General features: G+C 35.6%; 1 protein-coding gene across 1 annotated transcript; it reads right to left on the bottom strand.

The window, feature by feature from the left end:
* Window positions 1–18,546: 18,546 nt before the first annotated feature.
* Window positions 18,547–19,915, bottom strand: LOC109787666 (Lactoylglutathione lyase / glyoxalase I family protein). Its single transcript, XM_020346204.3, has 2 exons — window positions 19,561–19,915; window positions 18,547–19,112 (listed from the first exon to the last, which is right to left on the bottom strand). Exons 1-2 carry the CDS (start codon window positions 19,830–19,832, stop codon window positions 18,893–18,895), a joined length of 492 nt encoding a protein of 163 aa, XP_020201793.1. The 5' UTR covers window positions 19,833–19,915; the 3' UTR covers window positions 18,547–18,892.
* Between the last annotated feature and the right edge of the window lie 299 nt (window positions 19,916–20,214).

Here is a 20,214-nt window from a genome sequence, read left to right as displayed (position 1 = left end):
ATTCGCGAGTGGGCGATTTTGTGATTTCTGTAGGGAGATCGGCATCCGAATGACATTCACTTCCGTTGAACACCCTCAATCTAACGGCCAAGCGGAGTCGGCCAACAAAGTTATACTCTCTGGATTGAAGAAGCGCGTCCAAGACTCAGGCACTTCGTGGGTGGAGGAGCTTCCCCGAGTGTTATGGTCATACCACACAACCGTTCATTCGTCGACCCAAGACACCCCTTTCAACCTAGTGTACGAAATGGACGCGATGATCCCGATCAAGATCGCAGAATCCTTAGTGCATACTACAGGCTTCTCCGAGGAGGAATCCTTACAGGGAAGACGAGTTGATTTGGACTTGATCACAGAAACAAGAGAGAGAGCAAGGATAAATCAAGTAGCAGCGCAACGAAGGGCAGCTTTCAAGTATAAAACGAAAGTCGTTCCAAGAGACTTCGTGGTAGGAGAGCTCGTCTTGAAGCGTGCTCAGCTAACTCAAATGAGGAACAAATTATCACCTAAATGGATCTGCCCTTATAAAGTTGATGATGTGGTCAGCAAAGGAGCTTACCAATTGAGAACCCTGGAAGGAAGGAACATACTGAGAACTTGGAACGCTGCAAACTTGTGCTTCTATTATAGCTAGTCTTTCCATTTGTATTAGGTGCACTCTTTTCCTAACTCAGTATTTTTTCCCCGTAAAAATGAGAGGGGTTTTTGCTGAGAAGGTTTTTAATGAGGCACCACAAGTTAATAATTGCTCAATTTTAATAAATATCATCCCCTATTGTTTCTTCTATGACTTCTAACATGTGTTATTTTAAAGGCACCAAAACTCGTGATTGATCGGTCAAAATCTGACTGGGCGAGTATAAATAACTCGAAGACAAACTCATGATTGATCGGTCAAAATTCGACTGGGCGAGTATAAATAACTCGAAGACAAACTCGTGATTGATCGGTCAAAATCTGACTGGGAGAGTATAAATAACTCGAAGACAAACTCGTGATTGATCGGTCAAAATCTGACTGGGCGAGTATAAATAACTCGAAGACAAACTCGTGATTGATCGGTCAAAATTCGACTGCGCGAGTATAAATAACTCACTAGACGCGTTAGCTTGATGAGTTTCTCTCACACATTCCTCGAGTCGGTATTTCGGCAGACCAAGATGACCTAGTCGGAACTTGACCGACTACGCTATTTGAAGCTTTTTTAACTTGGTGAATTTTTACATTTTTTCAAGTCGGGATTTCGGCGGACCAAGATGACCTAGTCGGAACTTGACCGATTACGCCATTTGAAGCTTTTTTAACTTGGTGAATTTTTACATTTTTTCAAGTCGGGATTTAGGCGACTGAAGGTGACCTAGTCGGAACTGACCGACTACTCTAATTGAAGTTTTTTAACTTGGTGAATTTTTACATTTTTTCAAGTCGGTATTTCGGCAAACCAAGATGACCTAGTTGGAACTTGACCGACTACGCTATTTGGAGCTTTTTTAAATTTGTGAATTTTTAAATTTTTCAAGTCGGTATTTAGGCGACTCAAGGTGACCTAGTCGGAAGTTGACCGACTACTCTAATTGAAGTTTTTTAACATGGAGAATTTTTACATTTTTTCAAGTCGGTATTTTGGCGACTCCAGTCGGTATTTCGGCGACCCAAGGTGACCTAGTCGGAACTTTGCCGACTACTCTATTTGAAGCTTTTTAAATTGGTGAATTTTCTCACATCTCCTTAGTCAGAATTCTGGCAATCACCATATTGGCTCGGAAATTGGCCGACCGGATTTGCCAAATTTAATTTTAACAGAATATTTTCCACTTATCTTTACGGTTCGGAATTTGGGCGACAACCTTTGCAAAATTTAATTTTTCATGTTTACTTAGAAAGTTTTCCACGCACATTTTAACTCAAAATTTCCACTCATCATATTAAGTACGCATATGACCGATTACTTGGTCAAGTTCCTTTTTTTTTTTTTGAAGAAAGTTTTCAGCACGAAGTTTTGAATCGGCACGTAGGCGATCACTTGATTCAAACGTGACTTTAGCTTGGGATTTTCTATTTCTTCCTTCCCACTCGGTATTTAGGGGATTATTTTAACTTAGAAAACTTTACATATTTATTATCTTTTTTACTCGGAATTTGGGCGATACGTGATTCAAATGCCATTCTGAACTTATAATAATTATATTCTTTTTCTTATTCGGATTTTAGGCGAGACCTGATTCTTTCTTACTCGGAATTTGGGCGATTATTTTAACTTAGAAAATTTTAAACACTTTCAAAAATCTTAAAAAAGGGAGCATGATCGTCAATAGGAAAGTAAAATTTGCATAGTTCATGACAAGGAAAAGTACACAGTACTGCATAGTTCAAGAAATAAAAAAGACTACAAATCACCAACAATTTTAATCATCCTCGGGAGGATCCACCAACTCCCCATTAACGATCTCCTTAAAATACCCCATACCCCCAGTATCAAGATCGCCATGAAGAAACTTTATTTGTGAAGTCGCCGCATCAAAACCTTGGACGAATTTCTTCATAGAGTCCATCTTGGCCGCTTGAAGGTTGTTTTGGAGCTTCTCTACTTCAACTTTCATTAAAGACAAGTTGCTCTCAAAGACGCTCACGGCATCGGCCGACTTGTCCCGGGCCAGGCGTATCTCGTCCAACTCTTTCTCAATCGCCGTCTTCTCGGCAGCCCAAGTTTGTTTCTCTTCTTCAAAGGCATGACGACCTTCCAACAATTTATCTCGTTCGTTGGATACCCACTTGAAATCAGCTTTGCTCTTATTCAAACTTTCCTCTAAGGAAGAAATCTTTTTGCCCTGCAACTTAATCTCCCTCACTAGCCCTCGAATTTTGTCTTCATTGACTAGTGAAAGAGCCGAGAGGCGATTGGTCAGCGATTCAACCCCCTTTGCGATGGAAAAAGCACTCATTTTCTCCAAATCGCCTCGGTCACCGTCCAACAAGTCGGTCCCGCGAATATGAGCGTTGTGGTTAAATTTATCGTCCTAGAAAGAAGCCACATTGCCATGATCGGGGCCATGGTCTATTGGATCCCAATTCTCACCGAGACACATGCTCAAAGTCCTCTCCGCAGGCTGAACTTCTGTGTCGCCTTTGTCCACCTCGGTAGCTACGAGCGTTTCCAAATTGACCACCGATATAGACTTCTCCGCCTCTCGGCGACGCTTATGCAGGGACTCAATGCCCTTTGACATCACCACGGGACTCCCGGCTTCCACGACCTTCTCGGAGGCCGACTCACCTACCCCAGCAACTTGGGAAACCTTCTGTTGCTTCCACAGTTTCATCATCTCTCGATTGCTCATACTAGCCATTTTCTCTGCAAAACACACCAACAAGTCATGACAAGAATCAAACATTAAACGGAAAAATAAGTTCTCAACATTCAAACAACATAATACCTATGTATATTTTCAATTCGTGAGGCCTACTCTCTAGATCTAGGAGTTTCCCAGTATTGAATAGGGTTTTCAAATCTTCAATTTTCTTAACGTCATCCAGATCGCTCTCAAGAAGCTTCTCGGAATCTAGCCCACCATACGCTATCGTTTTCTGATTCCAGAACAATGGGAACCCCTCTAACGCATTTTCATGACCCAAAGCGCTACGAACTCGGAAAAATGATTTTTTAAAGTCCTTATAGGACGATTGAAATAATGATAACACGCCCCGGCCTGAAACCCCACTAACGGATACCCAGCTACTACGTTTGCTAACCCTACTCTCAAAGAAGTAGAAGAACTTATCTGAGGTCGGGATTATCCCGAGCCCCATGCAAAAAATCTCAAAGCCACGCACAAAGGCCCAACTATTTGGGTGCAGTTAGGTCGGGGCGACATCCAAAGCCCGAAGTACCCCTTCTTCACAATCAGTAAGGGGCCATCTCACCCTAAGCTTAGAAATAAAAGTGGTGTAACAAAAGGTAAATTTTTTGGTTGAGGGTGAACTAACACACACGGGTTCCCTATCAATGCAAGGTTCACACACAACTACTTTTTTCCCGTCACGACAAACTACATGGTCTCTACAAAAGCTATCCATGGCTTCCCAGGAATTTATCAAAGATTCACACTTTAATGCATCATCCTTAACCCATTTATACAACTCCCTATAACTTACGACAGCCATTCTAATTTAATCTTAGATTAACCTACAGGTCAAGGGTTTGCAAGAAAAACCACTAGAAGAGTAGAATAAATACGCGTACCTAGGGCCTCTCACACAACTTCACCCACCAAAATAAGCACAAAACCGCCGTGGACCGCCGTAGCTCAAAGCGGAGAACGAAGCGATAGCCGGAGAAGAGAACGCGCGAAAGAAGAAATGCAAATGAGTTGAAAAAGTGAGAGGCCACCTCTATTTATAAAGGTGAAGGGTCGCGCGTGAGGGGAGGGGAGACCCAAAGGTCACAACGCGCGTGAGACGTTGTAACCCTTAACCCAAGTGGGTCCCACATCATTAACTTTGAAAATAAACGCCGCCACGTGGCACCATTATTACTCACACCCCTACAACGCTGGCTTTGCAATAAATACATGTCCCCTCATGGGTAAGAGGAAGAGACGTATTTTGTCAGGTTCCGGGAAACCACGATTCAACATGATAACTTACATGTTGTCTCGGTTCATTCCCGACATGCATCTCCGCCGGAGTCTGACGCGATTCGAAGGAGTGTACCTTCTCGGTCGAATTCTGACCACATGTACCGCGAGGTTGGGAGATTTCCGATCACACCTCACGTTTTGATAACGCTCGGTTAAAATCTGACTTCGGCTCTATCTCGAAACAATTAAGCCCTTACGCCTTACAGGCTTAGGGCTGGAAGGCAAGTGTACCTTACCGGTCGGATTCCGACATGATCATTCCCCATGTCGCCAATCAACTATAATCCTGGTTGACCCGCCCTCTTAGAGTCACTCGGTACATCACCGACCTGGCTCATCTGTGCAAGCTACGTCGGCCAAATACCGACCTTACCCGCCACATGTACCACGAGGTCGGGAGATTTCCGATCACACCTCACATTTTGATAACGCTCTGTCAAAATCCGACTTCGGCTCTAGCTCAGAACAATTAAGCCCTTACGCCTTACAGGCTTAGGGCTGGAAGGCAAGTGTACCTTCCCGGTCGGATTCCGACATGATCCACTTCCCGGTCAGATTCTGACATGATCCTTCCCTATGTCGCCAATGGACTATAATCCTGGTTGACCCACCCCCTCAGAGTCACTTGGTACATCACCGACCTGGCTCATCTGTGCAAGCTAAGTCGGCCAGATATCGACCTTACTCGCCCAAAGAGCCCACTCGGCTGTTATCTGATTAAACACTCAGTGAAGGTCTAGTCGGTCGGCCACCGACCCAATCTTCGCAGATAGGAGCTATCCGATAGCTAGGACAAGGTCCCACCGTCCCTCACCAAATATTTTCCAGATTAGAGCGGTTAAGGAAATCCCTACACTTTCGGGGTCCATAAAGCCCGTAAACAAAAGACTATAAAACGAAAAACCTAGAGTTGTGAAGGCAGATTACACTTTTGAATGCTCTGGCTTTGAGGCTTAACCTAGGAAGAAACCCTAGTGCACCCCTTGGCCGGAACAGTATTAAACACTTTAAATTTAACAGTTGAATCGTTAAAATTTGATGCAGAACATGAATTATTAAACGAAATAAGTTTGTTCAATAATTCATATTTTACATCAAATTTTAACGATCCAATCGTTGAATTTAAAGTTCTTAGTGAATAAAAAGTCTGCAAATTTTTAAAAAAAATTGAAAATCATTTGATACATCGTTTCATAAATTCAAATTAACGTATAAAATGACTTTATGATTATCTGTCAATTTAAATTAATAAAATGAAGTATTTAATATTTTCAAATATTTTATAAATTTGCAAACTTAATCTATATATTAAGAACTTTAAATTCAACGGTTAGATCATTGAAATTTGATGTAGAACATGAATTATTAAACAGAATAAGTCTAGATAAACTTACTCCTGAAATATATGGATCCCTCCATTTTGAGAGAAATCCATTTTACTTCAACATTAATTATACTCAATACTCATGTTCTACATCAAATTTTAACAATCCAACCATTGAATTGAATCCTTTTATTGGATAGATCAAGTCTACAAATTTTTAAAAAATTTAAAAATTATTTCATACTCTGTTTCATCAATTCAAACCAACATATAAATTTTTTTTATGATTATTTGTCAATTTGAATTAATGAAATGAAGTATCAAATAGTTTTCAAATTTTAAAAAAATTAGCATATTTGATCTATCTTCATTAAGAAATTTTGATTTAATGGTTGGATCATTAAAACTTGACGTAAAAAATGATTAATTGAATGGAGTAAGTCTAAGTAGACTCACTTATTCCAGGTAGTCTCTTTAAACTTACTTCACTCAATAACTCATGTTCTACATCAAATTTGAACGATCCAACCATTAAATTAAAAGCTCTTAATGCATAGATCAAGTTTAGAAAGTTTTGAAAAATCTTTGATATTCCGTTTCATTAATTCAAATCAATGTATAAATTATTTTTATGATTATCCATCAATTTGAATTAGTGAAACAGAGTATCAAATTTTTTTAAAATCATATAAGCTTAATTTATACATCAAAAATTTTTAATTTAACGGTTGAATTCTTAAAAAATATGGTATAGAACATGATCCATCCTCATATGTCTTAAATTAAAAAATTTACTTAAAATTACAAACAAAATTATATTTTCATATCATCTTTTTTTTTATATTATTATTATTATTATTATTATTTTTATTTTTATTATTATTATTATTATTATTATTATTACAATAATCATTATTATCAACACCATTGCCTACCAACATCACCATTGTATTTATCATCACCATTACGGATCCATAATTTTTTTGCTAATGGGGACAAAAAAAATGATTTAAATATTTTTAAAAATAAAAATATTAAAAACTTTTACAAAATATATAAAGTCATGAAAAAAAAAAATCTAAATACTTAAACTTCTATGTATTACAATTGTCCGCTATACATTTTCATATTTTCAAAACGTATGATTTTTTCATTATTAATATTATTAAAAAAAATATTTCTGTTTATGAATGTAACCATACAATCATTCAACCATTCGTATTCCATCCTTCAAACAATCATTCAACCCTTCATGAATAAAATAATAGGCAAGATATAAGAAGCAATTTGCAAATTGCAATTGCAAAGTTCGTGTACGAGTACGAAGAGAAACGAGAAACGAATATGGGTATATACTTGGCTGCTTTTGTGTTGTGTAAGCTCGGGACAATGTCAATTTTTTCTTAAATTTTCTTAATTTTTAATTGTTAATTAATAGAAAAGTGTAACTTATAAATCAGTAAGTGGGATAAGTGGGATTCTTGAGAGTGGTGGTGCAACTCAGTCAGTGTCTATTAGATTTAATTAGAGGAACTTTCGGAGGTGAAATGTTGAAATTCAAAGGATAATTGAAGAGCATACCTTGAGGACGTTGCATGCATCCTTACCTTTTAATTCAAATTACAATCACCAATTTACCACAATTGAAATGTTAAAAAAGTATATATTCAAATAAAAAAATTATTTTTTTTCTAGGACAAAACATAAATTATTAAGTATATTTAATTAAATAACATAAACTTTGTGATCAGGGCAATTGCCTCCTACACTACTCGATGTTGACGTAAATTTACTATTGTCATTATCATTATTATTATCGTTATTATTATCTTTATTATTATTGTTGTCACCATCACTACCATGCTCACTCGCTTCCCTGTCGTCGCCACTACTATTATTAGGTAAAAGTACAAATTATGATGGAATAATCTTGGCCAAAGTCCTATACTACTATGACTATGGTCAGAAGGATACAAGAGGATTGAACCCAAAATAAGGTTAGTGGACTTAAGTTCATCTTGATCTATAGGCTATTAGACATTTAGTCCAATACTTTTATTTCACTATGTGGGACTACATTTAAAAAATCCTAACTGTTATCTTGACTCATAACATTCAATAAGTGTAACCGAACTTTCAAGTCTTGGAGTCTTCTCCTATATATTAAGTCTATGTTTGGGATTAGAATCTCTTACCTCTTGCCCCAAATCTGTAGATGATACTATGCCTTTATTATCCTTAATAGCTCCATAAATATCAATATTTATGACCATCATCGAGCACATATTGATGATATCATATGATATTGCAAATTGCAGCATCTTTGTAGCACATGTCATAGAGTGTCCCCAAATTTCAAGGCATAATGTTGACTGTGAATTCTCAAATGATTCTTGGGTCGACAATGTAACAATCTGAACAGTACACGGTCCCTCATGCTCAGGCGCATAAACACGAAGAGCTTGGTCATACCAAGACACAACGTTAATCATAGAAATTCTTATTTACTCTTGGTCGATAATGTGACAACCCAAATGATACATAGCCCCTTAGGCTCGAGGGCATAAGCATGAAGAGGTTGGTCTAATGTTAATTGTAGAATTCTTTACTAACTCTTAGGTCAATAGTGCGACAAATCGAACGGTACACAACACTTCAAGTTCAAATGTAAGTGTGAAAAGCCTTATACTGAAGAATTTTATGATTGGTTGAGGGGTAATTTAATTTCATACCAAGAAGTCAACTATTGTTACTCATTTCCAGTATTGAATGATAGTTGTAACAATGTATTTATTGTATGGTATGTTGCTTTTAAATATGAAATGTTAATGCAAAGATTTTCAACATAAATAAGCCTTTATTTAATAAGGGTTAATGATCGTGTTTTCCTTTGGTAGCAATGTATGGGATCTTTGATATTTGTTAGTTATCAAGATAAGCCAATACCCTGTGATGAATCGAGTTTTGGCTTTTTGGTTACCTAACGAATGAGCTGGGCTCTATTGGTTTATCTGTATAACAAATTGTCTCATCATTCATGCTCGATTTAATGTTAGGAGATTCTTTGGGCTCAAGTAGGATATCAATGTCATGATGGTGCTAAATCATTAAATTTAAAAGCTTTACGTGAGTGTAGGACATGTCGTTTGTTAGCATTAAGAGATTTTTTCATTGTAGATTAATCTTTTCTGGTCGCTAATTGACATGCTCTTTACATGAAAGTGTAACAGATTTATCGCCAATTTTAAGACAGTGTTCACATGCATTGTTGTAGGCTCTATACCAATCTTGTTGTAGGACTTTGTTAGCATGGTTAATAAAGAAATGCCATAGTTTGCTTTGTTGTATGACTTATGGCTTGTATATTCTAACTTCTCTTTTTGTAGTCGTTGACCTTAAGATGTTTTTTACTCTAAGGATTTTTATCATAGTCACTAACCTTGAGATATTCTTCACGCATACACCAAGGTTTTGTAGTCGTAGTCACCGACCTTAAAATGTTTTTCACACCAAGGATTTTTATCGTAGTCACTAACCTTAACACATTCTTCACACCAAAGATTTTTATCTTACTCGTCAACCTTAAGATGTTCTTTACGTCAAGAACTTTTATCATAGTCACCAACCTTAAGACACTCTTCAAGCCAAAATTTTTCTTTTAGTCACTAACCTTAAGATGTTTTTCACGCTAAAGATTTTTATTGTAGTTACCGACCTCAAGGCATTCTTTATGCCAAGGGTTTTTATCGTAGTCACCGACCTTAAGATATTTTTCATGCCAAGTATTTTTATTGTACGTAGTTGTTGACCTTAAGACGCTCTTTGCACAAAGTTTTTTTGTCGTGGTCATTGACCTTAAGACCTTTTTTATACCTAGGGATCTTATCGTAGTCATTAACCTTAACATGCTCTTCACACCAAAGGTTTTCCTTCTAGTCGTTGACCATAAGATACTTTTCACACCAAGGATTTTTCTTGTAGTTGTCGACCTTAAGACGTTTTTCACAACAATGTTTATTCTATGTAAGTTTCAACCTTAAGACGCTCTTCACGCCAAGGGTCTTTATCATAGTCGTCAACCTTTAGACACTCTTCTCGACAAGGATTTTTATCATGGTCATTGGCCTTAAGACACTTTTTGAGCCAAAGGTTTTTGTTGTATTTACCAACCTTACGACGCTCTTAACACCAAGGGCTTTGATTCTAATTGTTGACCTTAAGACGCTCTTCACGCTAAGGATTTTTCTTGTAGTTGCGAATGGATTTACTCTGTAGTTGCAAATCTTTTCACACTAAGGTATATACAAGAAGTTGTTGAAAATGCATCATTATTCATAAGAGTCATATTGAATGAAAAGACAGTTTATTGATAGTTTGAGGGGAAAAAAGTCAACATTGTGAACAAAGAGAAGAGATCGATTCATAGCTAAGTCTATACATTATTTTAACTATAATAAAATAAATCAATCATATTTTAACTATAATAAAAACATAAATTCAATGCATTCCATGTTCGAGGTATGTTGTCGCTATTCAATGTTTGTAGCTTGTACGCCCCATTGTCAAAGACCTTCGCAACCCTATATGAGTAAACCCAATAAAATGTTATAGGAAAAAGGGGAATTAATAACCAAATACTTTACCATCATGGACTTTTTCAAGTTCTCAGTTCCCAAAGTCATCTTCAGCTCCACATGACCTCTTATTTCCACTTCATTTCCCATAAAGCCGACTAGCACGCCATCAAAGGGTTGAAGGAAAGTTGTTGGGACCTCTAAGTCAAAAAAGTGTCACAGAATAAGGCATCTGTCTAGCTACCCTAATCTACCAATACCCTCTTTACATTCCTACTCATCATGGTGACACTAATCAGAATTGTGTCATCCTCATAGGGCACTACTCCTTTATAGTTTCATCTAAGAACGTGATGGCCTTCGTGGGTCGCCTCTCTAATACCCCATCCACTATGAAAACTGAACAAGCATACTTTTTCCTGGCAGTTAATGTAGATCTTCCTTTTAACCAAAACTCAATCCCTTTGTTGGATCTCTCCTTTCCCAAGGTCTATCCTTATCTCTCCACCAATCTCTACTCTACTTTGTGCTTCCTTGTTTTCTTGCTACAAAGTCCCCATCATTGCCATGATCTCCCAAAGGCCGACATCATTGTCTATATCCTAAAGATCCTCTTTTCACAACCTTTCTACCTATTTTGTTCTCTTTCATGTTTCTTTATTATTTCATTGCAGGGTCTTCATACTTTCTCGGGTTTCGTACAATGTAGGGTTGTCACCAACACGTCATGTGCCATTTTCTTTGTTAGTGCCAACACCATCAAAGTCGTTAGCATTGGACCCCTTGATGTTACTCCTTAGCAGCCTCATCATCATGAACCATTGCTCATGTCTAGCAACCAAGGTGTGGGAAACAATTTTTTGGTGTTCCACAGTGGACACCAAAATGTTTCAGCATGTGGGACTGCCTCTAGAGAATCCTAGCTATTATCTCTCCCCTAAACATTCAATGAGTACCTAACCTTCAAGCATTGTAGTCTACTTTTATATATCAAGCCCATGTTTAGGATCAAAATTCATTACATTTTACCCTCAAATTTGTAGGTGAATTTATACCTTTATTATCCTTAATTGCTCCGCAAATTTAGTATTTATGACCATTATCAAGCCCATATTGCTGATATAACACGATCCCGCAAATTGTGACATCTTTGTAGCACGTGTCTTGGAGTTTCCCCCAAATGTCAAGACATAGCATTGACTATAGAATTCCCAAATAACTTTTGGGTCGGCGATGTGACGGCATGAACAATACAACTTCTTATCTATATATTACCCTTATTTTGGACCTTGTATTATAGGTCAAGTAGGATAGAATTTATTTTCCTTGTATTTTCTTTAAGGTGTAATTAGTAAACTAAGAAGTATAGCTAATAAATGATCCATGTAATTAATTTGATTAGTTATTAGGCCTAGGAAGGTGGTGCCACCCACGCAGGGTTGGACATCCACCTTGGAGTATGTTATACTCCACCTTAGGCTAGTTAATTCCAATTAGTCACATGTGTCACCCATTAGTCACACCATCCTTATTTGCCACATGGCAATTTCTTATAGGTTAGTTTAGATTTAGAGCATATGGAAGCATGTGTTATGGATTTGGGCACCTAGTTTGAATTCAAATTCCAATTAGTTGGCACACCAATTTGATCATGGTTAGGCAACCATGGTTCTATTTTGACCTTGGTTTGCCTAGCTTGCTCCCTAAGCTACCTCACTTTATATATTATCCTCCCTTGGATGTAGATGTCACTTTTGAGCATAGTTGAGTTTTGAATTTAAAAATTCCCTCTTTAAAAGTCTTGTTCTCTCTTTGGAGTTATTACTCCTTAAGAACTTTTATTAAGGAATTCCTTCTTGTGACAATTTAATCCTATCTTGCATATCCTTATACTTGGAAGGTGGAACACCAATCATCTATATTCCTTATCCACCTTTGCTTATTTTCTTTGTCATTTGGATCCATGGATGAAGAATGGTGGAGTTAGGAATCAACATGGAGAAAACGTCAACCATTCTCCATCATGATTCCATCATTTTGGTGTCAGAGCCTGGTTTCATCCATGGAGGTTTTGTCTTTTATTTCTTGATTTCATAGATCTTTTATTTGTCTCGTGTAGTTTATGTTTCTTAGATCTAACTTTTTTCAAGTTAATTTTGTAGATCTATACTTGTCTTGAAAAATTTGGTTCAAAAATTTGTAAATCTAGTACTTTATGAACCAAATCTTTTTGTGTACCTTTAGGAATCATTATCTACATGATTTTATTTACATTTTTATGTCTTGATTGATGTGAAAAGTTTATGATTGAGAAAATCTAAAAATATTGTATGCTTTTAATTTTTGAACCCATGAATCAAGTTGTCTAGAGTCATGTTTAGTCGTTGTATGTCAATTACTTCTTAGTGTAACCATTCTCCCTCAAGATTCCATCAAATTTGAATCATTCAAAATTATTTATAATTATAACAAAAAAAAATATTTGTAAAAGAATGAAAAGTTTTATACTAGGGCTTTTAGACGAAACATAAAAAATATTCTTATTATGTCAATAATTTTCGTTTGCAACAGACCGTATAACTTATTCTTAATAGACAAAAGAATGTGTTAGAATCATGCATAACTAGGGATGACAATATGGGTTGAACCTAATGAGTCAACTTGCCAACCCACCTATTTTTGGTGAGTTGTGTTGGATAAATAAACTCATTAACCTGTCTCGTCCAATTGGTGGGTTCAACCTGCCAACTCAGTAGGCCCACTTGCCTACCCACTTTTTTTTATATTCTTAAAAGATAAATTTGTAATAAATTTATGTTACATCAATGTTTTTATTTTAAAACTTAAATTCATTTTCTAGGTAATTATTCTCATTTTATATGATATAGAAGTATATTATTTTAACACATGTTTTTTACTAATAGATTTTCATGTATAGTGTCTTTTTTTAATAGAAATATATATTATTTTGTCTCTTTGCATGAAAAAATATAACCCATCTAATTAATTTGTTAAATAATAATAATAAAAATTATAGGTTGAAATGACAATGTATATTGAAATATTTTAATTTTTTTCTAGTTAAGTGGGTTGAAGGTCAACTTGTCAACCCATCATTTTTAACCCATAAACTAACTAAAGAGGGTCAACCCGCCAACCCACTGCTAAGTGGGAATGACTTACATTTTTTAACTCATTTTTTTGTTGGTCAACGTGTCCCACCTCATTTTTTTGGTGGATCAACTCGCCTCATCCCATTTTAGGCGAGTTGACCCACTTTCTCACCTATTGGAAAAACAATCATTAAATACACTTGTTATGAAGTATATTGTCTTTCTTTATTACAAAGGTAACAAAAATGTCTTATGTTTTATCTCTTGGGATCAATATTTTTTTGTACAAAATGAAATGTTAACTTCAAAAGGCATTATTGTCACCTTAGAAAAGACTTGCCCAAAATGATATTTCTTTCCTAACACAAAAAAAAATAATTGTTATGATTTTTGAAGAGACATTATCCATAAAGTAAATTAAAAAAAAAACTTGATTTTTCAAATCTATGGAGAAAAGAGACACTTGAAAGGGGATTAGTGTTTATAAAAAAACTCAACACTTTTTTTGAAACAGTGAATTAGGAACAAAATCGTAAGAGAGTAAACAACGAGCAAAGTAAGAAGAACACAATGCTTTTATATTGGTTTGTCTCAACCACAAAGACTACATCCAATTCTTGATCAATCCAATCAAGTTTTACTATTTTTTAAAAGTATACAAGTATTTTTTCACAAGTCACTTTTGACTCAACCTAAGTGCTCTTTGACTTGTCTCTTCAAGCAATTATCCAAATATTCTTTTGACACAAAGTCTCTCTAGACTTTAACAATCAAGTATTCTTTTACAGTCAAGCATCTCTAGCCTCTAACAACCAAATATTCTATTATAGTCAAGTCTCTCCAAGCTCAAACAACCAAGTATTCTTTTATAGTTAAGGCTCTTTAAGCTCAAAGCTAACAACACAAAGTTAAAGTTGGGTAAGCTAACAATGTTGTTTTGTCTTACTATCTAGATATGATACAACCAATTAAGTACAATATTTCTTACATAAAAAATAATGTATTTTTACAATGAATATGTGTTCTCTTTCTTTCTGAATCTTCAAGCTTTTTTATATAGGTGTTTTATGAAAATGATCGTTGTAAAACCTTGAGCATCTCTCATAGGCTTACTTCGTTTGTCTTCATCTTCATTCGATGTAGATGAAAGTGTTTATTGGTGCATTAAATGCTTACATTAAATATGTTTCACCAAATAGTCACTTATTATTTGATCAAAAAATCTATTTATCACCTTTTAGGCACAAAAAGAGAGGAACCATCCGTGTGTCAGTCTAAAATAGTTTTCCCTACAATTTTTCATTCTTTGTGAGATATTGATAGAACTAGATGAAGACCGGTTGTTAAATCTTCATAACTCCACCTTTCAGCGACCTTTGCACCTTGAGGTTGACACAGTTTTGAGCTTGAATCACCTTGAAGAAACCTTCAATGGTGGAGAAGCAACAATGGAGGTTCGGCCACTCCTTGAAGATGGAGAAGCTTGAGGAACCTTGCTCAAAGGTTGAAGTTCCTTTGAAAGAAACCTAGAGAGAAATGTTCTCCACGGTTTTGTGACTTAAGAGAAGAGAGAATTCTAAGATAATTTTCTGAATTCATTCATCAAGAGTGAGAGAATAGGTGAGGTTTACAAATATATAGGGAGAGGTAGCTTAGAGAGCAAGCTAACCTTAACCATGGTTCACTAGGAACCATGGTAAGGTTTAGCCTAACCGTCCATGGTTTCTAAATCTTGGAGAGCAAGCTAACCTTAACCATGGTTCACTAGGAACCATGATAAGGTCGGCCTAACCACCCAAGGTTTAGAAACTTGGAGAGCAAGCTTCTAAGCTTGAAGAGAATGACTCAAAATTTCGGCCAAGAGTGAAAGAATGAGCTAGGCGGCCATGACTCTATTTTTCTCACTTGATTTATTTCAAAAATGTTGATTTGGTTTAGTTAGGTTCATCCTTTGATGATGAGACCTAGCGAAATCAAATCTATGAAAAATTAGGAGCAAAATGAGTTTAATATGTAAAATTTTGCCTAGGCCTAACTCTGGCCCAATTTCTAATCACACTCCCAGGCATTGCTAAATGTCACCCCTTTTTCCCTACTGAAAAAATAGAAAATGAGTGTATCAACAAAGGAGGTTAAATGGAGTCAAACTCTCCAAGTAACCCACCCTAGAATCAATATACAATCACTAATTAAAGCAAGTAAAGTGCCTCACAAATACAAAGGCAAAAATAGACCTATACAAGATAACTATGTACAAAATATACACAAGTAGAACTAGGCCTTCTCTTCATGATAGAGTAGTCCAAGTGCAGAATGCCTTGGGCTTGAGAAGCCTGCTAGTCTTCAAGAGGTCCAACTCTTCTTGTATTTTTCTAGCCATAGCTCTAGTGATTGGGCCCTTGGCCCATGGTCTATCAGATATGTTAATCCTTTTTCTAACGAAAAGTGTGTCTTTAGTTCCTTTAGTGATTTGTGAGTATCGAAGAAGCTTTATCAATTCGATCTATTAAGGAATCACATGAACAAAAATATATATGTTATCAGACATCATTAATGATATAAATTAAGAGCACATATCTTACAGATGAAGTGCTTCATCTATGAGAGGTAATGTAAAGATAAGTGAAAGTCTTAATCAAATCATCTTATAAACATTCGTCTTAAAAAAAATCTTCCCTCAAAAAATGTCTATGATTGTTACTATTAAAACATGAAATCCTAAGGAGCCTAAGATCGTCTTTGACTTAACAAAATCGAAAATGACTAGTTGGTGAAGAACATTAAATGCTTCAATAGAGATTCCTCTTCAAAGAAGATAGGCGATGCTCTACAAAATAACTCTTAAGACTCCCAACGATCATATTTGAAGAGTTGCATATATATATTATATCAAAATACAAAGTATTATTTATTTTGTTTATTATTAATAAAGATCTTTAAGTGTTCAAAACCTTTCTTGTATAAAAGTTTGTGCTTAAAATTGCACATTCACCTTTATAAGATGATAGTTCGTTAATGAACTTTACCTTTAGGTAATTCAATAGTGAAATTTGTGTGAATCCATAAGAATTATTTTTATGAAAAGAATGTGTTTGAAGCTTGGAGAGACATTGTGTTGAAAGAATATTCAAACTTAGTTGTTTGATTAGAAAAGAGAAAAACTATTGGAGTCAAGAATGACTTATGTAATGAAAAATGTGTTGTGTTTCTGTTTTATTGAAACATGGGTAGATTAACTAAGAATTACACGTAGTCTCAGTAAGAATATTAAATTAGTATATAATCTTGTATTTTTATCTTTTTTATTTTACTTTTGGATAACCATATTATTAGTACGGAGTATCAACTTACTTCGTTAATGACTAATCTCCATTGAAAAATCTAATTGAGCACTTTTAGTGCAGGCCTCCCTTCTTAATCATGTTTTTTTTTCATACATAAGACTCAAACTTAAAACATTAAAGAAATTAAGTCAAATATCACTAAGACCAACAACTTGTTAGTTGCGGTTAATCTTCTATATCTACACTTTTAATTAAAACAAAAGTGAGAAAAACAATTATAATTATGTCATCTTGTTCTTCTATGTGTCTTATGAACATATTATATTAATCTACCTTCAAATATTTTACAAAATTATTTCAAAACACAATTCAACATTCTATTTGAGATCTATGATTAATATTATATCACCAATATTACTATTGTTACTAATACATATAAAGATAATAATGTTAATGACAATAATATAAACCTTTGAATTATCATGGAGAACCGTGACAAAAACTTAAATAATATATGCAAAATTGTATATTCTAATTTTATTTTTAAAAAATAAGTATTTCTTATTTATTTATTTATTTTACTAAAGGGAAAACAAAGAAACCCCATACGCACCCCAACCAGGATTCAATTTATATTTCTCTATATTTGCCCCCAAATTGATTAAATAAAAATACCACGAACCCATCTCACAAATTATGCATAAAACCTCTAACAGAGGCAGGGACGACAGTACAAACCAAAAACTTTTCCCTTCGTACTTCGAAATATGAAATGCGGGGTGGGGCAGACTGCAGAATATATAACTGGCAAACTAATCTTAACTGGGGCAACTGGCAAACTAATCTTAACTGGGGCAACTACCACCCAAGCCCATTTTATAGTTGGAAAGAGAATTTTAGAAATCATTGGTGTATACATTCCAAATACGTAGATAAGATTAAGATACTAATAGGACATTGTATACATAAATCTCATGCTTTTATATATTACACTTTAATAAAATTATAAAGTTGCCAATAAAGACACATCTTAAAAAATTCAAAATCAGCTTTTATAAATTAAAATATAAATATAGGACACAACAAAAGCTAACACATAATAGAAATAATTTTTCCATGAGTAATAACATCGATACTATACTTGTATCAATGTGTACAAATACAACAATCATTCCAATATTATTTAATCCTTTTCACAAGTTTCTTTAATCCAATCTTTCTACATTAATTATGAATAGTTAACAGCTTTTCAGGAACAAAACAAATTATTATTTTATGAAATCTTATACAACACTAAATTAAGATTTTTTTAAAAAATATTGGATATTGTTGTCAAATTTTCCTAAATAACACTACTACATTAAAATTAAAATACAAGAATTTACATATTATTATCCTTCAAAATTATAAACACATTCTTATTCATGAAGACTTGGGTTATCTCCTACATTCTTAACCTAAATCATAGGATCCAATTTCATATATGTTAATGAAATCAAAATAATAGATAAATATTAAACTTGTTCCAACTACCCTTTAAGACAGTTGTATGATCAATGAACACATAAAATAAAGCAAGAGTAATAATAACAATAAGCAAACTACTACAACTAGTAAAATAAAGATGGCATACTACAGCCTGCATTCAAGAGACAAGACAAGTACTTCTTCCACATGTGTCTAGTTTAGACATTCATAATGAAAAAGCAAGGGCGACCATGCCAATATGCTCAAAATAAGGAAACAAAATAACCATTCGATTAGATTAATAGTAATCCACTTAAATCCTAAAATACTGTCTTCTTAACGGGATTAGATTAATAGTAATCCACTTAAATCCTAAATACTGTCTTCTTAACGGGACACGTGGCTCCCTCCCCTAATAATAATCATCACTGCTACAACTAAAACAAACTGAAAATCAAACAGTCAGACCAACATCAAGAGATCTGAACGGTCATTAAGCCTCCACATCAGCAGATTTCTTCCCGGGAGAAGAGAAGACCCAAACAAAACCGTACGGGTCCTTCACCTTCCCCACGCGCCCACCGCAGCACGCGCCTTCACCCTCCGTCACTTCACCTTCCGCAACCGCCCCAGCGCTCACCGCCTTGGCGATGGCCCCTTCAACGTCCTCCGTCTCCAAGCACAAAACGACACCGTTTGACCCGGACTTAACCCTGACAAACAAAACACCATTCACCAAATAAATAAAAAACATTAAGAAAAAAAATAAGAAAAACGAAAACACGTTTTACAAAACAGCAAGAGAAAACAAACACCGAAACATATAGATATACTACGGACACGAGACACTAGAGTCCAAACAAAAGTTGAAACAAAAACCATGGAAGAATAATAGAGACAAAAAGGAAACCACAATTCTCAAAGAGAAATACTTCTATTACACGCAGATCGAGCTTGTACTAAACAAATATATACATAACAAGCATATACCAAAGCATTAACAACTTTAAATACCATTAAAATATACCTATACCTTGGAATAACAACACAAACATAAAATCCATCAAAAACTAGAAACAAAATAGGAAAAACAAACTTGGTATACATAGATCTATGGCAAGATGAACGATGAAGATGAAAAGAGAGAAAAAAAAAACTAACGGTGAAGCAGAGTCAACAGCGAGGTCAGCAACGAGAATGGTGGAGCCACCGATTTTGAGCTCTGCTGAGAGTATGAGAGGAAGCTCGTGGTCCGCTTTGCGCTTAGGGTTGAGCGTACGGCCAACTTCTTCGGCGCCAAACGCGGCCTTGTAGAACAGAACGGCGTCGTTCGCCTTGGGAGCTTCCACGAGGAGCTGCGGCTTCACAGCGAGAAACGACACCGCAGCAGCAGCCACATTCTCCGACGCACCGTTTTGAGGTTCTTGAGCCATAGGAAACAAGCCACAGAGAGAGACAAAAACCCTAACCCTAGGAGAGAGAGTTGAGAAAAATGAATTGAGCGTGAAGGAAGAAATGGTGGTGGGACAGTGCTTATATAGAGGCGGGGGAGCGGAAACGTCTCGGGGGTAAAATGGGAATTGTGGGGAAGCGAGAGTTCAGTGCATTTACTTTACCAATGTTTTTTAATTTTTATTTTAAATGAAAAGAAGGTTTTGGGTTTTGGATAAAGGGGGAACTGAGACTGCCCCTGGTTCTCACTTTAATTTACGAAGCATGCCATTAAGAGAAGCCAACGGTCTTTTCGTATTACATGTATGTGATGTTATACCAACGCGCAAGCCCCACGCGCCGTTTTTGACAAAAGAAATGAGA

This window comes from Cajanus cajan, chromosome 4 (assembly GCF_000230855.2).
Source record: "Cajanus cajan strain Asha chromosome 4, NIPB_CcT2T_4, whole genome shotgun sequence".
Taxonomy (NCBI): domain Eukaryota; kingdom Viridiplantae; phylum Streptophyta; class Magnoliopsida; order Fabales; family Fabaceae; genus Cajanus; species Cajanus cajan.
The sequence above is the reverse complement of the archived record's forward strand: the minus strand, read 5'-3'. Positions and strand labels throughout refer to the sequence as shown.

Coding starts and splice junctions, on each gene's coding strand:
- LOC109787666 (XM_020346204.3), bottom strand. CDS start 19,832: ATGGCTCAAGAACCTCAAAACGGTGCGTCGGAGAATGTGGCTGCTGCT. Junction 19,113..19,560: donor GCTGTTGACTCTGCTTCACC/GTTAGTTTTTTT, acceptor TTTGTTTGTCAG/GGTTAAGTCCGGGTCAAACG.